This window comes from Polypterus senegalus, chromosome 16 (genome assembly GCF_016835505.1).
Source record: "Polypterus senegalus isolate Bchr_013 chromosome 16, ASM1683550v1, whole genome shotgun sequence".
NCBI classification, from domain to species: Eukaryota; Metazoa; Chordata; class Cladistia; order Polypteriformes; family Polypteridae; genus Polypterus; species Polypterus senegalus.
In genome coordinates, this window is record NC_053169.1 from 4,922,329 (window position 1) to 4,949,673 (window position 27,345).

Genomic DNA, 27,345 nt, shown 5'->3' on the forward strand with positions numbered 1-27,345 from the left:
ACTTGTTTGCGCAAATCCGAGAGAGCTGGGCGGGGCCTCCTGACTCACTGCTAGCCTCCATTCAAGTCGCTCTCCCTCTCGCCACGTGTTGCCTCCTCTCAGCTATCGATGCCCGTTTGTTTGTTCAGCAGACATCATCATCTAGAGATTATTAAGGAGTAATGTGTGACATTTTTGAGAGAGACGTCACAGCTCCGTGTGTTTTAGAGGGTAGCTGCTGATTGGCAGAGATATCACGGCTATGTGCTCTTCTCCCCACACGGGTGACACACTCCCATCAGAGCTGAACACCATGAGGCACGGTGCCAACATGTGACGTCAGAGTGTACCTACCCTTCCGCTTGGCCAGAATTACATTTGTTTTTATTGGTTTTTAAAGTTTGTCGGAGCTGTCGAGGGCAGCAAGTTTTATTTATATAGCGCCTTTCCTCTGCTCACAGTGCTTGTGTTGGTGCAGTTACCATCATCGCTTTATCCAGAATTGGAACTTCAAAGAAACAACTAGCATGGCACTGAATTGATGGAGTAGGCATCTCCTTTTTGTAATAATGAGTCGGTGTGGTTTATCCATCCACCCATCGATTATCCAACCCGCTGTATCCTAACACAGGGTCACGGGGGTCCGCTGGAGCCAATCCGGTGTGATTTATTGTTGCATTAAATGTTTATGGACTCGCATTGCCAGAACAGCGTTTAGCATACGAGAGTCATTCTGGTGTCGTCCTCCGTTTCCAGCTTCGTTTCCTTCATAAAAGACATTTCCACAAGCGCAGACCCCACAGAAGGTGAGCCCGTAAGTGAAAACTGGAGCACCTCGGGATTTGTGTACACAGATGTGCAGAATACAGAAATGAGAAGAAAGCAGGAAGACAAAGAAGCGCATGTGTTTGGTAAAATCCTTTTAAAAAGAGAAGCAAAACCTGAGGGGCACTTGTGGGTGACGTGAATGAATGGAGAAGATCAAACCGTGTGGTTTGGTTTAAATGGAAAGAGAAGGGAATGGAAGGGCAACCGGCACCCCCATGAGTCTGCCGATAATTCATTGTCTGTCTTTCCAGGGAACACGTCACGATCTACCTGTGTGCGACGATGTGGCACGAGACCTTCGATGAAATGCTGAAGATTCTGACCTCTTTGTTCAGGTAAATGGCCACCCCAAGCCGTCGGCCTTGCTGTGTCTCTTTTATGGCGTCCATCAGCTGGTGATTCACAATCGAGCTTCCCGTTGCTTTGATTCAATAATAGAATCCATGGCTGGGGCGACCGTAAAAAAAAAAAAAAAACTTCTCAGTTTGGTCCCTTTGGAATGAATCGCAAAATACATCATCAAAATATTCCTAAATTAAACACGCAGGTGGGTCCTATCATCCATCATTGTCCTGTCTGAAAGAACAAAGCATGACGGCGTGGCGATAATTTGAATAAAGTTCAAAGGTTTGAGATCCGCAAGTGAAACAAGAGTCGGGCGCCTCGTTCTCGGGTAATGAACCAGTTTGTGTTCGAAAAAATCGACAAGTGTCAGGCTGCCAACACCCGATGTGGTGACGGAGGTGACATTTTAGAGTTTGTGGACGTGAGGCCACATCCACCGTCATGGTGACTGGACGCGTTCCTGCCCAATTCGAACAGAGATTGTTGGTAAAAATGTGAGCTTATGAAGTTTGTTTAACTGCATTTGTCCTCATTTATATCCATCAAAAGAGCGGAATTTTCTTGTTTAGATATTTAACGTTTCGTCAGTGGAGGGATTTCGTTTTGTGTAATTAGTTGTGCTCACCTGATTATCAGGGCTGTTTAACCACATTTTTACTTGTTTGTATCGTTCAGTAGCCATTAAGAAGGTTCAGGGATGGAGTCGTTTAAATTGCTGCGCTGCCATCTCTTCTGTGTTTCTTGTTGTTTCTAACGCAGATTAGCAAACCGCACAAAACAAACGTTTAACACACACTGCCCTTTGACGCACTCCCAGATTACATGTTTCTGAGAAAGTGAAGCTAAATTGACATTTTTTGGTACAAATTCCTTTCAGTCGTTTTCCTACGTAACAATAAAGTGAATTTGTTGAAAGGCAATGGAGTCCCACTCTCTGTTTCTTGGCATAGTTGACCTTTTATTTAGACATTTCTTAAACAGTTGATACGTTAAGAATGAGCCACTTGTGCAGCGCAGGGTTTCAGGGAGACAGCGCCATGCCCAACAGCACAGGGTGCAAGACGGGAGCCAGCCCTGAACGGGGTGCCAGTCCTGGCATGGCACACACTTTCACACCCCATTCCCACTGGGCCTGTTTGGAGTTGCCCACTGACACATTCAGCAAGTCACGTCAGAAGACACCGCGAGGCCCACCCAGAAGACTCAGGGGAGAAGAACTGGTAACAGAGGGTGTAGCTTGAGAAACAGATGGCTTAGAAAGTCCTCAGTTGGCACCTTACTTAACTACGCACACCAAATGCCAGAGCAATAAATAAAACGGACAAGAGCACACAGACATTGGGTGGTGGGTTTCTGACCAGTTTAACTTTTTCTTTTGATTTGCCAGTTGTAGGTATGTGTGTGTAGTCCCAGTGTCACCCCCCAGAACTATGAAAAGGTCTATGGAGTTTATGAGCAAAATTCATACATTGACAAAAACAAAAGTCCACATTAAAACGACGTTTGTGGCTGGAATGTGGGGTTTTCAACAGATAACCTAAAGACACTTCCTGCAATAAACCAAATAATACAATTTATTTATAACATAAGGCCAATAAAAATAGATACACACCAATATATATAGATATCCACCGTAATAAAAGGGTAAGAGTCTGTGAATCAGATGGCACATCACAGACATTTGCAGTTATAAATTGCATTTGTCTTTCCAATAGATGGCGCATCACAAACACTTATAGAAACAGAATGAATTACATTTTTCATTCCAACGGATGGTGCATCACAAAACACTTGCAGTTGTAAAATACATTGTATTTGTCTTTCCAACGTGTGGCACAACACATTCAGCCCCACAAAACTCGCCAGCCCTGTCCACTTAATTCAAGTTCTGACAGTCGCTAAAGTCCTCCTGCCCACCACACTACTGGGTCTCTTGTTATTCCAAGTGTCTCTGGTTCTTTGTATAAAGAAAAACTTCCCAATGTTTGTGTGAAATTTCCCCTTCACAAGTTCCCAAACTCTGTCCCCGTGTTCTTGATGAACTCATTTTAGAGTCACTGTCTTGATTTACTGGACTAATTCCCTTTGTAATTTTAAACGTCACAATTATGTCACCTCTTGATGTCCTCTTTCTTAAACTGAAAATGTTCATCTCCTTTAATCTCTTCTTGTAGCTTATAACACTTTGTCCCGGACTCGGCCTTGTTGCTCTTCTCTGGACCTTTTCTTGGGCTGCTTTGTCTTTTTTTGTGGCCTGGAGACCCAAACTGCCCCCAGGACTCCAGATGAGGCCTCACCAGTGTGTTATAAAGCTTGAGCAGAACCTCCTGTGACTTGTACGCCACACATCAAGGCGCTATATAACCTGACAGTCTGTTACCCTTCTTAATGTCTGGCAGTTGAGAGTGTCGAGTCTGCTGAGACTCCTAAATTCTTCTCATAAGCCAGACTTTTCGATGTTCAGATCTCCCATTTTGTATTCAGACCTAACAAGACCTAAACTTAATACAAGTGTTAGGCTCGCTCCTTTAATCTTCATAACTCATCCCCTGTAGCCCCCCATAATCAGCCTAGTCGCTCTCCTCTTTGGACCTTCTCTTGAGCTGTTATGTCCATTTTGTAGCCAGGAGACCAAAACTGCACCCAGGACTTCAGACGAGGCCTCACCACACATCAAGGCGCTATATAACCTGAGAATCTCTTAGCCTTCTTACTGCCTTCTGAACACTGTCTGAAAGGTGACAGTGCCATTTCATTGTTGGAGATGGCGCTGGCATTTGGCGCGGCCCATTTCAGAATTCAGCCAACCGCTCCCCCCTCCCGCACTGTCACACAGGCTTCTACACTGAGGTGTGGGCCCTAAGGTCTAATCCAGTGGGACGCCCCTCACATTTCCTATCAAACCACACCAAATTTAAGAAGCTCTCCTTCCTGCACTCCCATCGGCTTATCACCTGTCCGCTTAGACGATCTCCCTGCTTTTCTCTAATTCCTCCTTCTTTTCCAACTTAAGGCTTGACAAATATCAGCCAAAGCAACAGTCGAGGCGCAACAAGATGAGTTTCGAGGCCCACATTGTCTTTGATGACGCCTTTGAAGGAAAGCAGCGGAAACTGAACAGATACGCAGTCAACCTGGTGGAAGTCATTCAAGAAGTGTACCGGTAAGCCACTAGGGAGCATCCAAAGCGGAAAAATATCCGGATAATCCCAGCTTTCTTAATCGCACACACACACGTTATTTGGCTCACTGGTCGTTAAGCTGCCCCAGCAGAACACAGCTGAGTGTGAAGAGGGACTGCAATGTGAGACGTATGGACGCTAGAAGGAGGGCCATGGGCTTCTTGGAATTACTGTAGACGGGCCGAAAACGCGTTCAGTCGAGGACAAGTGAACGTGCGCTCCAGTGACGATGGAAGCTGATTCTGATGGTAAAGTTTAGACTCGAGTTCCCCAGTGACCATACCTGGGAGCAGCCTGTTTAGAAACAAATGGAGCTCGTTGTTACAAAGTGACTTCGACAAAAGCTCGTGGATGAATATTTTTATTTGTTTAAACTTTAGATCTCATCTTTGTCCCTGGTCTTAATCGTCAGGCCGTCAAAGTTATTCATTTATTTAGTAAGAAGACAACACCTCAGTGGTGGTCCCGTAACTGGTCTGCTTTCCCAATGTCTTTGATTTAGAATTTTTATGGAGGAGGAGAGCTCCATCTTCAGTCAAGACTACAAAATGCCACGCCAGAAGATGGTGAGGACGCCTTACGGGGGTCGCCTGTGCTACTCGCTGCCCAAGGGTAACGACCTCTACGTCCACTTTAAGGACACCAGCAAGATCCGGCAGAAGAAGCGCTGGTCACAGGTGAGCCTCTGATGTGTAATTAGATCAGATCGGAGATCTCGGTGGTCACGAACGCTGCGACAGCCGAGTGAAATCCTTGTGCCACAGATGTGGACATTTCTAGTAAACTAGCTGTGTAGATAGATAGATAGATAGATAGATAGATAGATAGATAGATAGATAGATAGATAGATACTTTATTAATCCCAAGGGCAAATTGTAGCCCCTGCTATAAAAACCACCGGGTCCTAGAAACTACTGAAATCATCAGGAAAAAAAACTGAAATGTCGAGATGTCATTTAATTGATAGGAACTCCGATGGGCGTCTCTAAACTAGGAGGTTTCATTTTGCCGATGTGCTCACCTCGCTTGTGCATCAGCGGCGAGAGGAAAAGTAAAAGGGATACCGTTTTGGTGAAGTTAGCGGCTAAGTGACTGTGTCTTTCCTCGGAGGTTTTGTTTTAACCCCATTTGTGTTATTAGTAGCTAAGAGACTTTTGTGTTTCCTCAGAGGCGGAGCCTTCACCCCGACTCCACCTCTCACTTCCGGGCCGGACAGACACACACACACACACACTTCCATGTACGGTATAGGCGTTTATATATAAGATACAGTAAATGAACAAAAGTAGCAGAAGATAAATAATAAATCAACAGAATCAATAAATACAGTAAATAAGAGTTACAAAAATAAACCAGCAGGTGGGTACAGCACACAGTTCAGGGCAGGGAGGCTCAGGTTACTGGGAGTTCAGTGCCCTAATGGCCGGGGGAAGCGGGTGCGGGAAGGCAGAAGTGAAGATGGAGGGTCTGCTGGGCGGCTGTCACCAGAGATGATGGATTCAGCTCTCTTTGGACATCTGGTTGTGTAGACGGTCCTGTCATATATTCTTATCTTCTGTATATGTCTAAATACAAACAATCCCATGGGGTGAAGAACAGCAGGAAACTGAAATGAGCAGAAGCGCTTACACATCGGCCTCCACACTGGTCTCTTTGTCGCTCATTCCATACACACTTGTCTGCTCTAAACTCCACAGCAGTCGTGAAAAAAATTCAACCTCGGGATTTTGATGAATCTCGACATTTTAGACCTTCCTGAGTCTGAAAATACCGTTTTTTGGAATTATGTCTGTCTGTATGAAAACACAATAACTCAAAGACACTTTTACTTGGTTTGTACACCTGCTTTATATCAAAAATATGGAATCCTATCAACCTTTGGGCCACTGTCGGCGACCAGAAGTGCTGCTTTACCTGAACACACTTCAGGTTTTTTCAAGTAAGCTATGGCTATGAATAAAGATACTGTATATGATTCATATATGATTTGTGTGGATATTAGAAATGACAAAAAATTAGATATGAAATTTGAGAAAAATTGCGCAACCAGAAGCGATACTTTAACTGAATACTTTCACAATTTTCCAGTAAACTATAGTTAAAATGACAGATGATTCAGATTTTCTATAGATATTTATAATGATAAAAGGCAAACAGATTTGAAATTTGAAAAAAATGACTCATTCAGAAGTCGTATTTTATTTAAACAACCAACTGAATTGTTTGTATCATGGAAATATAAATGTGTAGATGATATTAAAAACTGTATTCATTATAATGCATATTCTTTCAATAACTATTACTCATTGTATTTTAACTTATACTCCATCAGTTTAACAATAACGTGTAAACATTGAACATGCCATGAAAATATAAAGATGTAATGGGAATGATAAGATGCTACGTCCCCATCGCGTTCCTGGTAACATGTTTCATTTTATGATTTCATTTTTTTTATTTCCACCATCATTATCATCATTAAATGTACCCTAAATGCAGTTTTAACCTTCATCACAACAAGTATTCTATTATAGTAGCTGTGTAAGCCTGCGCTGTAAAAAGCCTGGGGTCCAAAAAACTATTGAAATCTATCCATCCATCCATTTTCCAACCCGCTGAATCCGAACACAGGGTCACGGGGGTCTGCTGGAGCCAATCCCAGCCAACACAGGGCACAAGGCAGGAACCAATCCTGGGCAGGGTGCCAACCCACCGCAGGGCACACACAAACAAACCAAGCACACACTAGGGCCAATTTAGAATCGCCAATCCACCTAACCTGCATATCTTTGGATTGCGGGAGGAAGCCGGAGCGCCCGAAGGAAACCCACGCAGACACGGGGAGAACATGCAAACTCCACGCAGGGAGGACCCGGGAAGCGAACCCGGGTCTCCTAACTGCGAGGCAGCAGCGCTACCACTGCGCCACCGTGCCGCCCCACTATTGAAATTGTCAGAAAAAAAAATTGAAATGTCGAGACGTCAGGTAATTGGAAGGAACTCCTCTGGGCGTCTCTCTCCTAGGAGGATTCATTTTGCCGACGCGCTCACCTCGCTTGTGCATTAGTGGCGGGAGGAAAAGTAAAAGGGATGCCGTTGTGCTTAATTGAATTTGTCTTTCTTTGGAGGTTTGGTTTTGCCGATGTGCTCGTCCCCCTCATGTATCAGCAGCTAAGCGAGTTTCTCTCTCGCTTGTCTTTCCTCGGTGGTCTCACTTTGCCGACAGAGTCACTTTCTTTTAGCTTCATGCTGTAGCCTCACAATTCCGGGCCGGACAGACAGACAGACACACACACTTCCACACGTAGACATTTATATACAAGACTAACACCTTTTTATGTTTTTAGGTGACTATAACTCTTTAAACTTTGCACGTAATCTCAGTAACCCAGGTGTAATCATGAAATAATTCCACCACTGTTTTCGACCTCCCTAGGTGCGAAAATATCATTTTAATATAAAATTTGATTATAAATAGAGATAAATGATTGTGCATCAATATTATCAATTAGTTATGATGAGAAACAAAGAGGTTTGATATTTGAGTAACTTTGCGCACCTGGAAGTCGTTCTGATGAGCTTGTCCTCCATCTCAGTACACGAGAAGGTCGAGGGGAGCGCACTCCCAATTTTTATATTACACATGGCACATGACCTCCCCCTTTACCATATAAGAAATACCAGGATACCCCTTGACATTTTACCAATCAAGAAGAATACATAACCCTACGTAACCAGTATAAGGGTACATCACAAAGGAAAGGCAAATTGAAAATTATGCGGTGACCGCAATGAATAGGAGCTGACGCAATATGACATGTTCACAATGGCTTCTGGGTAATTTGAACACACACTGCGCAGCGCTCTGCTGTTCATTGAGTTGAAGCCAAGGACGAGTGAACATGGCCGCTCCGCTGCTGGACTGCACCACTGTTGCAGTGATTATTTTAAGTTGCCTATGCTGAAGTCCAGTCCTGTGCCAGTCCATCACAGAGGGTCCACTCATAGACATTTCAGCCTGGTCAGGTGTGCTCTGTGGAATGAAACCTTCAGCGCCACAAAGGACTGAACTTGGGTCCATCTAATGTGAAACAGTGGTACGACCCTCTATGCCACACCACGGTCTGGTTTATTTAGTCTGTGCCACACATGGACTTGATTGGCAGCTGTGGTGACGCCATTGTTCTTGTGCTCTTCAGATCATGTACATGTATTACCTCCTCGGGTGGAAGCTCACCAAAAAGTATTTTGACAACATAGAAAATGGCGACTTGAAAACCTTGGAGGAGCGACTCCTGGTAAGTGTTTCTCTCCCTCGTACTCTTTCATGCCACCTTCCCGCCACCACACCTTTACACCTCCCATGTGTTTTCCAACAGAAAGAAAAACACAACACGTATGTCCTGGCCTTGGATGGGGACACGGACTTCCAGCCGTCTGCCCTGATGCTGTTGGTCGATCGTCTTCGGATGTACCCACAAGTGGGTGCCGCCTGTGGACGGATTCACCCGACAGGGATAGGTGAGAAGTTGTTATTTCTGGGAAGAAGGGCAAACATGGCCACTAGGTGGTGCTCAGTCTTGGGAAGCAGGGAATTATGGGTAAAGAGACAGATTGGAGTAGCGTCAGTAGTACTGGTCTGTTGTGGTGAAGAAAGAGAAATGAGCTGAAAGGCAAAGCTCTCGACGTACCAGCTGACCTATGTCCCTCCCCACACCTATGGCCATGAGCTTTGGGTAGAAGCCGAAAGAACCCAATCATGGATACAAGAGGTAGAGAGGAGCTTCTCACACAGAGTAAGGAACACAGACACTCTGGAGGAGTTCATAGATGAGCTGCTGCTCCTCCACATCAAAAATACCCAGTTGAGGTGGTTTGGGAATGTGATCAGGATGACTCCTGGGTTACCTCCCTTTGGAGGTGTTTAGGGAATATCTAACCAGGAGGAGACCTCGGGGCAGACACTGGAGAGATTATGTGTCTTAGCTGGCCAGGGAACACCTTGGCATCCCGATGGAGGAGTGGAGAGGATGACAGGGAAAAGGGACATCTGGGCATCTCTGCTTAGACTACTGCCACCACATCCCAGACCATATAAACACTAGACAATGGATGTATGGAGGGGTCTTAGTCCAAAAATGACATACCGAAGGAGATACAGAAGGTTCTGGACTGAGTACAGCTAATATTTGGAGATGTGGGATGAAGGCCATTGTTTCTACCCTTGGTAAAGAAACATCTCACCCTTTGTTGTTGTCAGCAGGATGAAGTAAAGCAGAGGGTATGTGAATCAAGTGATGACGGGAACTCAAACGGCCACAGGCATACACAGGGGGCGCTGTCTATTGTGCTAGTTGCTGGAGGCAACCTCCATTTTGTCCTTCTAGCCTGTGACCCTAAGGCCGCCATGTAGCAGCCCAGCACTTTGCCAAAGATCAGCCTTGGTACTCGACTCCTTATACAAATGTATCTTTTTTTTAGGACCCATGGTGTGGTACCAGAAGTTTGAGTACGCAGTCGGCCACTGGCTTCAGAAGACGGCCGAACACGTCTTTGGATGTGTGCTCTGCAGTCCCGGCTGCTTCAGTTTGTTCAGAGGGTCGGCGCTTATGGACGACAACGTGATCAAGCGCTACACCACCAAGGCCACCGAGGCGGCCCACTACGTGCAGTACGATCAGGGTAAGTCGGATAACATTCGCGCGTTTACATGCACTTTAGTAATCCCAGTTATTCACAGAATTGCCATGTAAACCCTTAATCCAGTTAGTGAGGCTGGGTTATTGGTCCGTGATAAACCATTAACATTTACAACTCCATTAGAATTTTCTGCTAGTAACCCAGTTATGTGGCCATTGTGGTCCACCAGGGGGCGTACGGCTCCCTCAACCCAACACAGACAGGCTAAGACACAAGTTCAACAGAGCACAGTACAAAGCACCAATATAATTAAACACAGACCCCTCATTCTTTCTCTTTCTTTCTCTTTCTTTCTTTCTTTCTCTCTTTTTTGCCTCCTCCTCCTCCACCACCCAACTCTGTCTCCCTGATTGGCTCCCTTTCATAGCACACCCAGAAATGTTCCAGGTGTTTCTTGCCCTTCTTCTGGCTTCTGGGAGGTTCATCCAAGGACCCAGTAGCACCTGCAGCACCCCCTGGTGGCACCAAACAGGGCTGATCCAAACTACAAGGGGATCCGTGGTGCTGTAGGTTGCCCTCTAGTGTCTTGGGGGAGATAATGTCCTGAATACGCTCTTTCCCTCACTCCTGGCCATCCGTCACACCATGTAAACCCTTTTTACGGCCTGAACATGTGTGTTGCACTCTTTTTGCCTGCTTAGCTTCGCACACACTCTGAGCAGCCACAGGTAGAATCGTCCACAATATAAATTTCCTGAAGCAAACATGTGAACGATTGATTGCATTATTGCTTCTCCCGGCTGAAATAATCGGTGTCAGGATTTTAGAAACCGCTAAATTTATTTTGATGAGCTGAACGTATGGTGCCAAGGTCAGCAGCACAATCTCGGGAGTAGTGTTGTAAGTAACGTGCATTACGTAGGTCGATTACTTTTTATACGTAGTAACGAGTAACCCAATGAGGATCTTACTGAAGTCAAAATCTCAGTAGGCAGATCATTCCACTGCTTCAGGGCCCTGCCACTCACTCTTATTTCATTGAAGCTTTAGTAGGCTGCCATCTTGAGATGTGAATGTCCATCCTAGTGTGCAAGTAATGATAAGTTTGGCCATTTTAGGTTTTAAATGTAAGAAGCTGGATTTTAAAATCAGCCCTGTGTTTAACTGGAAGCCAGTGTATCAACTCAAGGACAGGGGCTACGTGTTTGTAATTTCTACTGATTCCTGCAGCAGCATTTTAAATCCACTGAAAGCTGCATAAGGAGTTGTGGCACAGCGGGTCCACGGCTTAGAAAGAAAAGGCCAGCTTTTAAATAACTAATAGAGGGGGTGTGATAGTGAGGCGGGAGCGGTTCTTGGACGCGGTGCGGTGCAGGCGTTTCCTCGCTTAAGTGCACAGGTGAGGAATCATCCGTATCCGCAACTGATGCCGGGAGCTGTTAATCGCCACACCTGTGCCACGTCCCCATTATATACTGTATAGTAGGAGTGCGAGTGTGCGAGTGCGGAGGGAAGGAGGAGGAAGTAGAGAAAGCTGGAAGCTGAAAGCCTGTGAGTGAGTGAGGGCAGGCTCGCCGATAAGAGCAGGCGGCTGTGAGGAGAGCCTCTTGGGAGTGTTAGGCCGACACTCGGGGGCAGCAAGAAGTGGTCGCTCCTGCTGAGTGCTTTAGAGGAGCAGGAGTCACCGGAAGGTGGCCGCGGGAGTCGGAGGCTTGGGGGCGCGTGAGCATCCTGGTCACTGGGGAACCCAAGTCTCGGTCTGGCGAGAGTCCTACGGAGCCTGTGACCAAACGGCGACCAGAGCAGAAGGAGAAGGTCAGCTGCAGGTAGAGCGACTCCCCTGGTGCAGGGTCCGGCTGGGAGAAGCAGGGGGGCTGCCAGCAGAAGGAGGCACCGGGTTTTGATTTTAAAGGACTACTTCCAGCCATTGTTTTAACCTCGTTTTAAAGGATTTATTTATTGGACTTTAACCTCCACCTTTTCACTGTTTTTAATGGATTATTTATTTATGGACATTTTAATTGCACTTCACTATTTATTTGGACACGGGTTTTGCTGCACTTCTGCACTTTGCACCTGTCCCATTGCTTCATTGGTGTCCTCGTTGTCCAGCTCATCCGGTTACATTAGCAATTGTGTCGGGTTCAAGAGGCTCCCTGAAAGAGTGATGGGAGCATGGAGCAGACCCGCATCGTCACAGGAACCATTTGAACGGTCAGTGAAGAAGAATCCCTTTAACTGTGTAGCTTAACAGGGGACCTCCTTGCAAGCCAGCAGTCCCATTGCATGCTGGGAGATGTAGTTCCTCTCGGGTAGCACAGTTTCAAAATGTCTTCCTTTCCAAAGTGCAATGTACGACCGTTGAAAACAACTGCAGTTACAGTCACAGAGTCTTAGCTCCATTTTTTTTTAAACGGTCCCATAAACGTTCATCGTTTCTTGTGCTCTGCGTGTTCTTCCAGGTGAGGACCGCTGGCTGTGCACCCTGCTGCTGCAGCAAGGCTGGCGAGTGGAGTACAACGCCGCCTCAGACGCCTACACCAACTCCCCCCAGGAGTTTAAAGAGTTCTACAACCAGAGACGCCGCTGGGGGCCTTCGACGCTGGCCAACACCCTGGACATTCTGAACATGGGCAGGCAAATCGCCAGGAGGAACCCGTCCATATCGAGGCCATACATCGTCTATCAGATCATTTTAATGGCTTCGTCCATCCTGTCACCAGCCTCCATTTGCCTGATGATCGCAGGTAAGGTCACGTCAAATGTAGCCGGATGCTTGAATTTGACACAATTTGCCATCACACGTGTTTTTTCGGTTTCTTCCCAGGCGCTTTTCGATACGTGTTTGAAGTGGAGCCAAATGGATCACTTTGCTTGGCTGTTCTCCCGGCTGTGCTGTATATTGTCGTCTGCTACACCACGAAAGCAGAAATCCAAATAATGGTGGCCGCCGTCCTCAGCGTCCTCTATACATTTCTAATGTTGGCCACAATTATCTCTATCGTCGGTAAGTGGCACGAAAATCCTTATGGAGTTAGACGTGAGGTCTGAGCAGGCGTTCATCTCGAAACTGACTGATAAGGGCTCTGAGGTTTGGGTTTGGTAGACAAAGTGAGAGGAGAAACAGGGCAGCATCACAGAGGTGTCATTATGGTCTGCTTGGCCAGCGCCGCTCCTCAAGACGTCCATTACGGCGGCTTCTGGTGTTTATTTATATTCAGAGGCAGCCTGGAGTTTTGTAGGCCAGTGCTTTGGTCGCTACCCCGTCCTGCCAACATAAACCTCTGAGATGAACACCACGACAGAAAAATAAAAAGGGCAGAGCAAAAAGAACAACTGGAGGACCAGCTGGCTCCGAGGGTCCCAGGGTGAGGGACAGCTGGGGTCACCCACTAAGGCCCTGTCATTGCTAATACGTTTTCATTTCAAAATGCAGACATTCGTCTCCATTCTCGCCTTTTGTCGACGCTACCCTGGGGTATTTAAACCCCAAAAACAAATACGGCCTGAGGAGCAGGCCTCTAAAAATAATGGCACAGCATTTCAGTGTGGATGGGTGAGAACGAAGATTTTTGGTTTGTGGTTTTTTCCTGATTGGGTCCTGCTCAACACCTCACTCCCTGATTGGTCACCTGTTCTGACATAGCGGGCAGGCGTGCATTTATTGCATGGCGCTTGTCGGTAAGCATTTACATCGCATTTTGAACGGTTTGAATGCTGAATATTTGTGCAAAAGGCAAACAGTTCACCAGTCACTAGAGTTTTATGGTAAATCCCGTCTGCAGCAAAATGAATAACAAGGCGCTTCACGAAGTGGACGGCCGTAGAATGAAGTTGAGCTCACAGGAATACGAGGCAGAGACGAGAAAGCCTGACGCAGTGAAGCGAAGATACAGACACACGTACACAACTATTTCTTTATTAATTTCCTCTATTGAGTAAATGTTTCACCAGCACATTAATATGACGCGGGGCTGCTTGCTTCACTTTGCTATGTAGTTTTGAAAGCGCATAAAGGACACAAGACTCGGATTTTCATGGGACCCTGCATTTGTCACTACTTGTGTCTCCTTTGTGGAGTTTGCCACCAATGTGCGTGTGCCCAGTGCAGATGACGGTCTATGCCATCTGCATTTTTGGGTGTCTCAGTATGGACGTGGATACGTTTATCAACGATGTCAAAATGCCAGTGTGGGCCGAGAGCGATTTCATTTACAAACTACATTTTGAAATGAAAACGTGGCAGTGAGGACGCCGCCAGAGCCACTCTGTGACGGGCGTTGCCTTTTTTCTTTTGTTGCACTTCACGTGTCATTTCTTATTTACACACTTATTGAATTTTTTTCTCCAATTTTAATTGTTTTTCAAATCTGCTTCCCCTTGAAGGGATTTATTTAAGAGCCCATGTTCACTTAATTTAGGTAGGCTGCTTGTTTTAGTGATCTTGGCGAAAGCGGAGGTTTAAATCCAAGATGGGGTGTAACGTGTCCTCATCTAGAAATTAGGAGACCTGTTAGAGCCCAGGCTCTCCGGCTGGATTTGGGCTTGTCCTCTTACACCTCTTTTCAGTTAAATGTTAATTGTGGGGTGTTAACCGAGGTGGGCGATGGGGGTCTGTTGCTGAAATGGTGCCTTTTAAGAAAGTCAGTGAGTCATTCTCCAACCCTCTATATCCTAACACAGGGTCATGGGGGTCTGCTAGAGCCAATCCCAGCCGGCACAAGGCAGAAAACCAAACCCGGGCAGGGCGCCAGTCCACCGCTGGGCACACACACACACACACCAAGCACTAGAGACAATTTAGGATCATCAATGCCCCTAACCTGCATATCTTTGGACTGTGAGAGGAAACCCACGCAGACACGGGGAGAACAGGCAAACTCCATGCAGGGAGGAACCGGGTAGCGAACCCCAGTCTCATAACTGGGAGGCAGCTACGCTACCACTGTGCCACCGTGCCACCCTTTTAAGAAAGTTAAAACAAAAAAAAAGTCAGTTGAAAATGGCCACTGGAGGTTAAAAACCGTCAAAACCTGGCTAGTAATAAGGCAAATATGGGATCTTTATCAATAAAAATCAAAGAAAACTCCACAGAGCACAAAAAGAGAAAAGGGAGTTGCCGGAAACATTGAAGCAACCCGAAGCAAACAAGTCCCAATACAGATATCTAAAGAATGGTCCAATGAGAGGAGCAAAACAAGGGTCCAGAAAAAGACACCTACACTCACCAAGACGTCAAGTGAGGGACTGTGCTATGGGGGGGTTGGGGGTCCCTGGAGGTGATGGGCAGGTGGCCACCCTCAAAGCACTTGATAAAAGTATAGAGAGAAAAAAACATGAAGAACAATGCAAATAATGAACAAAAGTAAGACTGACATCAATCAGAAATGAAGAGAAAGTCGTGAACCCCAGGCAGAGGAGGAGCCCTGGCTGAAACATAACAGCCTTTTATTTCATTGGTTGGCATATTTGGGGTGGTGCTACTCTTTAGGGGCGTGGCCTGTTTCTAGTCCTTTAGCCGCAGCTCTTTAAAGTTGAGGACTGAACAGAACGTGGACTGCAGCTATTGAGGAGCATCACCTAAATATGCACGTGTGTGGTTTTCTTCTGTAGCCCGCCTTGTAGACACACTGTGCTTTTTGTTTTTTCTTTTTCTTTTTTTTTTAGGAGACATTATAAGTGAGCAGACCTTTTTCACTCCCACTGGCATCTTTTTATTTTCCATGACCATGATGTACACAGTGACGGCCATGCTGCATCCGCAGGAGTTTTACATTCTAATTTACGGCCTCCTCTACTTAATCACCGTCCCGAGTGCTTATCTGCTCTTGAACATATACGCCATGGTGAACATGAACAACGTCTCATGGGGGACCAGAGAAAAACAAACTCCCGACATAAGCAAACCAAGCAGCACCTCCAGCAAGAGAGACCAGGACACCAACATGTGGGGCTTTTCCTGCTGTAGCTTTGGGTTTCATGTCAGCAGGAATTCAAAGGTGTCAGACACTTCGGAGACTCAGCAGCTGATTGAAGTTAAAAGGTAAGAAACAAGAAAAAATGTAAAGCGTGTTACAAATTATAATATAATATAATATAATATAATATAATATAATATAATATAATATAGCAGCTTTAGCACGGTCACCAGTAACCCAAGCGTTGTGTCCCACTCAGCACCTCATGATGAAGAGCAGGGCCGTCCTGAGCAGAGCATTTAGGAGTCGATATTATTGATGTAATCAAAATGATGTAATCATTTAGAAAGAAAGAAAGAATTTGGTATAGTAGGCAGGATTAAATAGATAGATACTGTAGATGTAATCAAAAAATTAAACATGCAAACATCTGACTGTTCAGCTAAATAAAACATGTTGGCAGTTTAAAGTATCCTGATGACAAGAAATCTCCATTGTGTTTGTCTACAGTGCTGAGCCAGCAGAAGACCTCATGGAAATGACAGACGACGAAGAATGTAAGTAGCGTAATAAAACATGATGGAGTTACATTTACATTTATTCACTTAGCAGACTCTTTTATCCAAAGAGACTTACAGGAGGGGCCAATGAGTCTGGGGGACAACTGGGAACACCAGCTAGGAGTTACACATGTCAGGATGGAGATTTGATAACATGTGGAGGTGGCATCACCACTCATCAGGGGACGTCACGAGTGTCTCATTGCACGTAGGTGATCAGCCTTTGGCCACTCTGTAGGTGAGCATCAAGGATTTGAACTTAATGTGTGCTGCTACAGGGAGCCATGGTAGTGATCTGAAGAGAGGAGCGATGTGTGCCCAGCTCACTTGGTTGATCATCTGACATGCCACGGCATTTTGACAAATGCCAGTACTCCTGCCACAGAGACTGGCAGCAGTTCAGAGGTGACAAGACCGAAAGCTGCACCAGGAAATGTGCTGCCTACTCTGTCAGCTATGGTCTGATCTTGTGGGTATTGTAGAGTGAATCTGCATGACTGAGAGATCATAGCAATGTGGTTCTTGAAGGACAACTGCTCATCACTTAAGCAGATGTTACGTTACACGACTTCTATTGAAGGGGATGTCAAACTTGATGACCACAGTGGCCAGTCTCCTTGTGACAGTACATCACAACTAGAGATCGGTTGAGATGTCAAATTAAATGACTCCATGATAATTTTCTGGCCCAATTTTTCATTTCCAAAGAATTGCTTATTCTCACTCTTTAAGGGCAGTCAATAACGTGCCGCCTGGCAGTGTCCATGAGAAGGTGAATTAAGCCCTAAACTCTACCCTTTTTCTTCTTTTATCTTCTATTCTGTCATTGTACGCAAAATGTACATCATCAAACAGACAAGCTGTTTGCAGTGTAGAATCCATATTGGCAGAAAATTGTCATGCAGAAAGAATCCGCCCCTACGACTTAAAGCTAAAACAAAAAGTTGTGTAAAGTGACATGGCTTTAGTGAATGAGCAGCTACTGGGGGCACCAAGTGGAAGAGTATGAAATGCATGGTCTGAAAATAAAATCTATCTGTCTATCTATCTAATCCTGCCTACTATACCAAATTCTCTTTCTTTCTTTCTTTCTATATATCTAATCCTGCCTACTATACCAAATTCTTTCTTTCTCTTTCTTTCTTTCTTTATATCTAATCCTGCCTACTATACCAAATTCTTTCTCTTTCTTTTTTTTCTTTCTATCTAATCCTGCCTACTATACCAAATTCTTTCTCTTTCTTTCTATATATCTAATCCTGCCTACTATACCAAATTCTCTCTTTCTTTCTTTCTTTCTATCTAATCCTGCCTACTGTACTAAATTGCCTATACTATACCAGTTCTCCAGTTTCGCTCCCACGCCCCAGACATGTCCCAGTTTAGTTTTCAGCTCTTAAATGACCTGGGATGTGATGGACCAGGACCTTATCTGGGCTGGGTTCTCTTGCACGATGCCCCTTTGTGGTCCTGGACTGGACTAAACCGATTTCTTGATGACCGAATGACTTTAAATGTGTTCTGCTTTGTGTTGTTTCTGTTTTGTTGATTGTTGCGTTTCTTGTGCTTCATTGCGCAGGTTGGATGCATCAGCTTCAGGATTGCTCAGATCAAGTTGAATTTGATGAGGTGTTCCTTGACCAGGTTAGTTCAACACCAAATTGCTTTCCCTGTCAATTCAGTTCAGTTCATTGTCGTATAGCGCCTTTCAGTGAGTGGAAGCTCGTAGTGCTATAACAAGTTCTCAGGTAAATGGTGTTACAGGCTTTACAGATGACCAGATAGAGGCGCTGATGTGCCGAAGATGGCAGGAAAACGGAGTATTTTGAAAGAGACTAACAGAAGTGGAGCCCAGCAATATCTGTGCATTAATGAATTGCTGAGCCACGGCCAGTTGACGATAAATGACATCCAGCATGGGGTTTATGACGGGGAGATCTCCTCCAATCAGATTTCTTTGAACAGGCAACTGCAGTACTTGACAAAAAGAAAGCAAATGACGAGATTTACTTGGACTTTCAGAAAGCTTTTGCCTCAGTCGTCCTCCACTCAAGGTGAGTTTTGAAACTTGAAGTTGGAAGCCTCAGAGGCGACCAACAAAACTGGAGCTCAAGGTGGTCAACTGACAGGAGGCAAAAGGGACAAATGAGAGCAGAATGGAGTCAACGGTGGAGACCCTCGGGGGGGTCTGTCCTTGGGCTGTTGCGGTTTCTGATTTAAATGACATAAATGATGGTAAAGTGAGTCAGTTTGAGGAGACCATTCAGTCCATCAGGCTCCTTTGTTTAGCTAATATAGAGGGGTATTCTTAGAGGACTGATGAGTTATACGCATTTAAAAGGAATCAGGAGCACATAAAAAGACGAGTGTTATAGCACTGTAAGGGTTAAACAGGAACAGGCGTATGCCTAGATGTTTTTATGTACCTGAATAAGTTAGAGACTACCAATCGCTCTATATATATATAAAATCCACCGTCTGTCTGCCCGTCTGCTTTTCACGAGAGGACTACTTCACGGATTTAGATCGGGTTTTCTTTCTATAATTTGCTTGAACATTCCGGTTTATTTTGCGACTTCTTTCATCATGCTAAGCATCAGAGTTCACTTGCGACACCAATTTATTCACGCGAATCCGAGAGAGAGGCTGCAGAAGGTACGGTAGGTCCACCCCAACATCAAACGCTCTAACAGAGGGGCATCACCCGTGTGGGGAGAAAAACACGTGGCCGTGATATCTCTGCCAATCAGCAGCTACCCTCTAAAACACACGGAGCTCTGATCTCCCTCGAAAACGTCACCCGTGACTCCTCAGCAATCTCTAGATGACAATGTCTGCTGAACAAACAAACGGGTATCGCTAGCTAAGAGGAGGCAACACGTGGCGAGAGGGAGGGCGACTCGAATGGAGGCCCCGCCCAGCTCCCTACTCCTGAGGTCCCGCCTCCCTCCCTTCGGCCAGCAGCCTCTGATTAGCGTGGAATAAATCGGTGGCTCAAGTGAACTGTGACGCTCAGCGCGATGAGAGAAGTCGCAAAATCAACTGGAGTGTTCAAGCAAACTGTAGAAAAAAAATGTGATCTAAATCTGTGAAGTGGTTCTCTCGTGAAACGCGGACAGACAGACAGACAGACAGACGTTGGATTTTAGATTTATACTGTAGACAGACAGTTAAACTCCATTTTCCACGTGTTCTCCCAGTTCTGAAGCCTCTCCAGATCTTCTTGAAGTGTTGTTGCTGTCGCTGTCCGCTGTTCTGCCAATCTTAGTATCATCTGTAAATTTGCTACCTGAAGTCAAAATCACTAAAATCAATCAGGACAGACCCCCGAGGGACCCCACCACTGATCCCATCATCCCCTTGTCTGTCTTCTTTGTCTCATGTCGGTTAACAAATTTGAGTTCCTTCAGACTACCCTCTGACCCCTGGTACGAAATTGCCAACCTAGTAGAGGCGTTACTGAAACCCGCTGGAATGGACGTGAAGTAAGTTTTGTAATATTTTGAGGGAATAATCAATCAAATATTTGTTAAGTTCCACTGAAGTTTACTATCATTTGTCCCCAGTACAATGGACTGTTTGCTTGCACGTGTCCCATAAACTGGTGCCAGTAGGCTGATGCCAATGTCAGACAATGACAATCCATCCAGGGTGTCCTGAGTGCCTTCAAGATTGAAAATGGTGACCATCAGATGTAACTTTAGTGAAACGTGAAAAGAAAAGAAAAAAAGTCCGTGGCCTAAAATTGAGCAGAATAAAATAGTAGACGGTCAGAAGGGACGCGTGTCACAGGTGCTTTTCTTCTTTTCCTGACCACTGGTTTTGTTTTAGGATGAGACGCTCTTCTGGAAGGGCCTTATAAAGCAGTACCTGTTACCAGTGATGGAGGACGAGAAGACGAAGCAGGACATCATGAAGGACCTGAGATCCCTCAGAAATAAGGTACAATCTGCCGACCCTCTGGTGTTTGTTTTTGAATGCCTGTCCTTCAGCAGATTTCTAATTTTTAGTCTGATTTATGGGAAGTAACTGCATAATAAAAGTGGAATTAGCAGGTATGGTAAAGAAATGAAGGAAAGTATGGAGACATGGTGTTCATAGTGATCTGGTAAAACAAACCTTGAAAAAAGACCCACGAACTAGAGCAGGACCTTCACCAGCCTGTCTACAGATAAGGCCCCACCTGAAGGAGCCTGACCCCAACACTTAACAGGCAGGGATCAGCCTGCATAGGCCCAAAATGGGGTTCAATAATTTGCCTTAAATGTTTAAAATACACAAAAATGCCCAACAAGGGAGAGGATAACACAAACCTCTGGCTTATATATATATATATATATATATATACATCCATCATCCAACTCACTACATCCTAACTACAGGGTCACGGGGTTCTGCTGGAGATATATATATATATATATATATATATTGTGACAGATGGCTGGGGCCCATGCCTGGCCGGGACGCCCCTTCACCACATCTGCCAGGGAGATAAGGATGGGAAGCCCAGTATCTCCCTCTGAATGCTAGGTGGTTCCTCAGACTCCCCCAGGGCTTCATGGGGATTAGAGTTCTGTACGGCTCTGTGGGGTTCCTCAGGCACCGCCAGGGGCTGCTGCAACAGGAACGACTGGCCCCTTTTGGGCACTGGTTTTGCTGGAGGCCAGTAATCAACCACCTGGGGCACTTCCATGTGCCTGATAAAAGGGAGCCAGAAACCACCACTCAATGGCCAGAGTCGGGAGGAGGAAGACTAAGCTTGAGGAGGAGTGGTGGTAGAAGAAGGGAAAAGTGTTTTGTGGTTTCAGTGCTAGGGATTGTGTCGTGGCTGGAGGGAGTACAGGGAAGACGTGCCCTTCAGCTGAAGAGAACTAAAAAGTCTTTGTTTACTTTACACGTGCCTTCGTGTTCATCTGTGTCGGGTCAGGCGCCTATATAGCGCCTTTGTTACAATATATATTTATATATAGCCAACCAAATATTTTTCACAAATAACTAAGAGTAATCAAAAACTAAAAGAAAAAGAATGAAAATGTAAAAATTAGGGAAATGAATGAGTTTGCCTAAAACAGCAATCCAAACGTAACAAGTCCAGTCAGAATAATGATAACAAATCATCAGAATCCAAAGACAAGCAGAATCAGAAGAAATTGTTCTGTCAGAGAACTGGCAGATAAACTTATTGAGCAAAACAGGGAGATGTGTGTAAAAAAACAAAACAAGAAAAAAGGTAGGAAGTGAAATGAAACCCAAAGCCTAATACAAGAGACGATACTCGAGATCAAGAGAAGAAGAGGCGAAATCCGAAGAACGACGCGAGAAAAGAGCACGACGATAAACTGTGAGCTCTTTAGAGTTTTGATATATGAAGACCAGATAAAGATTTGAACTCCTAGCCACCCTTTCGTCCAGTCATGTCAGTAATGCACAGGTCACGACCCTAGAGGCCACTCCCCTAACAATGGCATAAAATGACGGCGGCGTCTGAGGACCCACATATCAAGACAGGAAGGAGACACCCTAGCAGTACAAATGAAGATCTTGACAGCCAATGAACCTCTGAGAGCCTCACCCTCCAGCCTGAGATATAAAGGTATGTGGGGGGCCGTCCTTAAGCAGTGATATCACAATGGACCCGCCTCTTGGAGTTCCACCCACAGAAAACCAGGAACAGAGTGGGCTTTGCAGATTACTCACCTTTTAAAATGGATGACTGATTGGCAAATGTGTGACTTGGTGGGTTGATGGAAGGAGTGCCAGCTCTTCTGTAACACCCTTTCCTTTCTTTCAGGCAAATCTTGCTTATTTCCTCATCAACTCTCTCTGGATCGTGGCCATGTTCTTCCTACAGATAGTTGGAAATGCAGTTAGCATACAAATTCCAAAAGTTTACTTTAACGGAAGCCTGGCTGCAGACACCATCCCTGTGGACCCTGTTGGACTTGTCCTCCTCCTGTCTTTTGCTGGACTCCTGGTTACCCAGTTTATTGCAATGGTCTACCACAGGTAACGTCTGTCTTGGGGTCTGGAGAGTCCAGAGGCCTGATGGCACTTTACACTTTAATTATTCACCCCTTTGTGTTTCTCAAACTCCTGTCATGGTGAGCGTTACGACAAGATTATCATTCAGTTCCTTAGGTAAAGTCATGTCAGTCCTTACACATGGCCGTCCTGTTTCTGTTTGTTTGTCCATCTGGCTGAGAAAGCCTGTAGCTGCAGAGACCAGCCAGCAAAAGACCTTCTGGAAATGGAAGGTGTCTTCATACTGTGAGGAGATAAGAATGAGGGTCAAAAGTACAGAGACGTCAGCTTCAGAGAGAAACACAGAGAAATATGAAAGTGAATCACTGAGTGAGCGGTGAGCTGTGGTTAAAACAGGAAAGGACGTTGGATATTCAGCAGGCCATTCAGTCCAATAGGTTCATCCTTCCTACTCTCTGAAATCTTCTCAAGTAAAATCAAATCCAATCTGAAAAGTTCCTTCGATTCTGGTTCCTCCTTACTTTCCCCCACACCACTTGAACGCTTATTCCATGGGTCTCTGGGTCTTTGTGTGAAGATAAACTTTCTAACATTGGTGTGAAATCTCGTCACACAAGGAGTTTCCAACTGGGTCCCCGTCTTCTAACGGAACATTTTATTTTAAAGTCACAGCTGGGGTCCACTCTGCTCATCCCTGTGATGATTTTACACACGTCAGTCACGTCTCCATTTACTTAAACTGAAAAGACTCGACACCTTTAGCCTCATCTCATAGCTCAGCCCTCTCAGCCCTGAATCAGCCCAGTCGCTCTCCTCTGGACCTTCTTTAGCACCGCCGAGTCCTTTGTGTAGCCTGGAGACCCAAACTGCAGGCAGGACTCACCAGTGTGTTATAAAGCCTGAGCAGAACCTCCTGTGACTTGTACTCCACACTTCAAGGCGCTATATAACCTGACATTCTGTGAGCCTTCTTAATGGCTTCTCTACACATTGTCTGGCAGTTGATGGTGTCGAGTGCACTGCACTAATTCCCGTCATCATTTTCCACCCTTCACTCAGTCAGGTCTCCTCTTCATCTCCTTAAGTCTCAGCTCTTTTAATTTTTCCTCATCACTCATCCCCTGTAGCCCTGGAATCAGCCGAGTTGCTCTTCTCTGGACCTTCTCTTGTGCTGCTATGTCTTTATGGAGACCCAAACTGCACCCAGGACTCCAGACGAGGCCTCACCAGTGTGTTATAAAGCTTGAGCAGAACCTCCTGTGACTTGTACTCCATACATCAAGGCGCTATATAACCTGACACTCTGTTAGCGTCTGTACACTTCTGTACCCTGTCAGCATTTAGAAAGTGAAGAGTCCACTGTGACTCTCCGGTCTTTGTCAAAAGGCGTACTTTCAGATTCAGATCTCCCATAGTGCACTCTGATCTGACATTCCTACACGATTAACATTCTTTATGTGAACTGACATTAAATTTCATCATCCACAGATCAGCTGTGTGCTGTCCAAGGTCCTCTGTCACATCTTAGCTGATTTGCCATTCTCTGCCCTGCCAACCAGTTTGGTATCCTCTGCCAACTTAAGCACCTTATTAATTCTGTGCTTGTCCGAACATTTACGTGTATTGATAAGAGCAGCGGGCACAGCAGTGACCCTCTCTGCAGTTAGCTAACTAGCCTTAAGCAACGGCTATTTATCTATCTGTCTGTCTAATCCTGCCTACTATACCAAATTCTCTCTTTATTATATAGTGCCTTTCCTATCTATTTTTTTTTGTTTTTTCTGTCCTCCCTGGCCATCAGACCTTACTTTTATTCTATGTTAGTGTCCCTTAATTTTAATTATTTATTTTGTCTTCATCATGTAAAGCACTTTGAGCTACATTGTTTATATGAAAATGTGAGAGACAGAAATAAATCTTGTTATTGTCGTTGTTATCTATCTATCTATTATATAGCACCTTTCATATCTATCTGTCTATTATATAGTGCCTTTCATATCTATATATCTGTTATATACTGTAATGTTTTACTATCCATCTCTCTTAGTATAGTGCTTTTCAAGTCTGTCTCTTGGTAACGTGGCTCATGCCTTTCATGCCTTACCTCTCTCTACAGTGCCATGTAGCCCCTTGCGCGTTTGCCCCTTTCCTTTCACTCTTTTTTATCGTCTTTATCTTCTTTTTTTTTTATTTGCTCCACAGGCTGTACACATTTATTCACCTCATAGCGTTTATTGGAACCGAATCGTCCGGCCCTAAAGAAGAACACAAATTGTCGAAAATCAACTTTTATGACCCCGACAAGGTAAGCAAGCCCGTCTTTGGGAGGTCCGATGTTTGCTGTGGCCGATACGCCAGCTCTGTGTGCCGTGCCATGGCAGCCATGTGAGGCCGTGACATCACGTGACACCCACAGCATCACTCACAGAGCGCCCATCGAGTGGTTGTGGGCGGGTGATGTGACTGGCATTGTGGGCATCCCGGGACCCTCGTCACGCTTATTGCAGGCTGCCCTCGGGCTCCTCTGACAGTTCCGAGTCTCCCAGTTGTTCCCGTGTGTCCTCATCTCGTTGTCCTGCACTCGTTTTGTGTCGTGAAGCGCCTTGTAATGGCGGCCGCCGTTTGTAACACTTCATAAACGTAACGGCTGAGTGACAGTTTGAGGATGAATATTTTTCTAAAATTAATTCTTCACGTCCTTCACTTTTGTTTTTTTAACAGCTTGACTTTTAGAGACCCCAATGCCAGGACCCCCAGTCTGTCGCTCCTCACACCTGCAGGTCTCCGATTCTCTGCTCACGCCTGACAGCAGCAACCCATGAAAACTCAAGAGATGATCTGAAAGGATTTAAAATGACTAAAAACTTTATGAACGTTGTATTAAATTAACCCAAAAATGACCTCCCAAAACATAAGAAGAAAAATGAATTGAAAGACGAGAGAATCCTGAAGAGGAAATGCGTGCCAAAGTCACAAAGGCAGCACATCACGTGAAGGACGTGTGGCCGGCCAGTCATGGGGCCAGGGAGTCATCACTTGGTGGGACGCAGCAGACAGCCAGAGAGCAAAAGACGATGAAGAAGAAGAAGAAGAATCAGCGCCTCCTTGAGTTTCTGGTGTGTGACGGTTGAGTTTTTACTGTATATATGGAGGCACATTTGTAGATATTTGTGTATTAACTACTCTATTTATTAAAGAGTCTCTGAAGTTGACCCCATGTCACCCTCTCATGTGGGCTTTGGGCTCGACTGATGGATTATCATGGAGACAAAATAAAACGTGAGAGCGTGAAGGCCGCGCCACTCGCCTGCCAGTCTGCTTCACCACTGAGCTGATGTGGAAAGTACGACCTCCAGTGGCCGACATTGCAACCTGCGTGTCACGGGGTCAGCTGCCACCAATGTGACCACAAGAGTCAGATATATGGTAACAGTCATAAATGTGCCTACGCAGTGTCTTATGATGGTGTGCACTATAAGACAGCTGTGGGCTTTAGGGGGCGCTAGTAAAGTAACAACAAGTCAAAGACTCAAAACAACAGGAGAAGACGTACAAAAACGAAAAGAGTAAATTATTAAAACCGGAGTCCTGACTACCTGGTGGGGCGGCCATTCTACTCCCCTACTCTTGTACACTTTTCTCCTTCTCACCTTTCTCTTAAATCACTCTTTTTTTCTCACCTCTGGCCTTCCTTCTTCCTGCCAGTTGAACCCGTGTCTAACCACTGTGTGCCAACTCTATCTATCTATCTATCTATTATATAGTGCCTTTCACTCTGTCTATCTACCTATACTGTATGTCTGTCTATTATATAGTGCCTTTCACTCTATCTATCTATTATATAGTACAGCTCTTTTCATGCCAAGCCTGTTTTCTAATTGGGTCACTGGTTTATTCACATTCAGACTGGCACCATACGTAAAGGGCAGGTGACACAGGGGGGCAATCATCATCATGTGTGAGTCAGCCTCGACCTCAGAGGTTGGCACTTGGAGGCTGCATGGCGATGTGCCCCAGTGGAGCAGGTGCTGCCCTTCAGTGTTGTCAAGTGAATGTTTTCTTCAATCTGGTTTTCTAAAGAGCACCTCGAGTTTGAAGAACTCCCAGGAGGCTGTGCAGGAGCACATGGTGTGGAGTGCCATGTGAACATAAACCATGTGGGCGAGCCACAAGCAGAGAAGGATCACATAGATATATATATATATAGTCATTGTAAGTTGCAAAGCTTTCCCTTTGTAATGATGGGCTGTTGATTGGTCGGCACATTTTTTTCCCATCTAAAATTAAACTTTCAACTCAATAAACTGTGCAGAATTTGAAGGAATTCTCTCTCTCTCTGAAATATATTTAATGGATGAGGGCCCCAAGCAGGCTCTTCTGCTCAGATACACACACACACGATTGAAGACTTAGAACTCTGAAAGATAAAGAAAGCACATGAGGGGTGCAGCTGCTCTCCCATCTGGTGGAGTACAATTTGGGTGTTCGCCTGGAAATCCTGCCGACTACGCCAATAACAAAAGACAAAGGAAGTGCCTAAAGGTTTGGGGTTTGTGACGGTGAAGAGTGAGCTGATTACGAGTAGGCCTGAAGTCAGCCGATGTCAGTCTCTCATTTGAAGGGTCAGGGCTGCAATGGCTGGTGTGTTTTATGACATTTTCTGCCTGTTTTTTAGACTTGTTTTCCTTGACTTTACTCTAAATTGTCATTTTGACGTCAAATAATCTGATTTTTGTACGTATTTGTTGCTGCTTTGATTCCTGAAAAAGTTGTGTTTTTTTAACATCATGTTGGATTCTCACAGACGGCCGTCACCTTGGATTTTTTCCAGGATTCCCAAGAGTTTGTGCCACATGACATCATTGGTGTGGCCAGTTAAAGGGGTCTTCCCTTATCCAAGTTTGGATCAAA

General features: G+C 45.2%; 1 protein-coding gene across 4 annotated transcripts in view; it reads left to right on the forward strand.

Annotated features, from left to right (window-relative positions):
* Positions 1-25,752, forward strand: part of LOC120516854 (chitin synthase chs-2-like) — a 45,377-nt gene extending 19,625 nt beyond the window's left edge. For 2 of the 4 annotated variants that reach the window (XM_039738821.1, XM_039738824.1), the window contains 14 exons: positions 1,059-1,142; positions 4,166-4,315; positions 4,837-5,011; positions 8,534-8,855; positions 9,816-10,016; positions 12,437-12,721; positions 12,802-12,981; positions 15,642-16,017; positions 16,403-16,449; positions 18,032-18,096; positions 20,284-20,394; positions 22,244-22,458; positions 24,637-24,739; positions 25,156-25,752. In XM_039738821.1, coding sequence (XP_039594755.1) covers positions 1,059-1,142; positions 4,166-4,315; positions 4,837-5,011; positions 8,534-8,855; positions 9,816-10,016; positions 12,437-12,721; positions 12,802-12,981; positions 15,642-16,017; positions 16,403-16,449; positions 18,032-18,096; positions 20,284-20,394; positions 22,244-22,458; positions 24,637-24,739; positions 25,156-25,167 — 2,326 coding nt within the window. In that variant the 3' untranslated portion in view covers positions 25,168-25,752. The remainder of the gene's footprint in view (positions 1-1,058; positions 1,143-4,165; positions 4,316-4,836; positions 5,012-8,533; positions 8,856-9,815; positions 10,017-12,436; positions 12,722-12,801; positions 12,982-15,641; positions 16,018-16,402; positions 16,450-18,031; positions 18,097-20,283; positions 20,395-22,243; positions 22,459-24,636; positions 24,740-25,155) is intronic. The other 2 variants (XM_039738822.1, XM_039738823.1) reach the window with 2 other exon arrangements.
* The last annotated feature ends 1,593 nt before the right edge of the window (positions 25,753-27,345 follow it).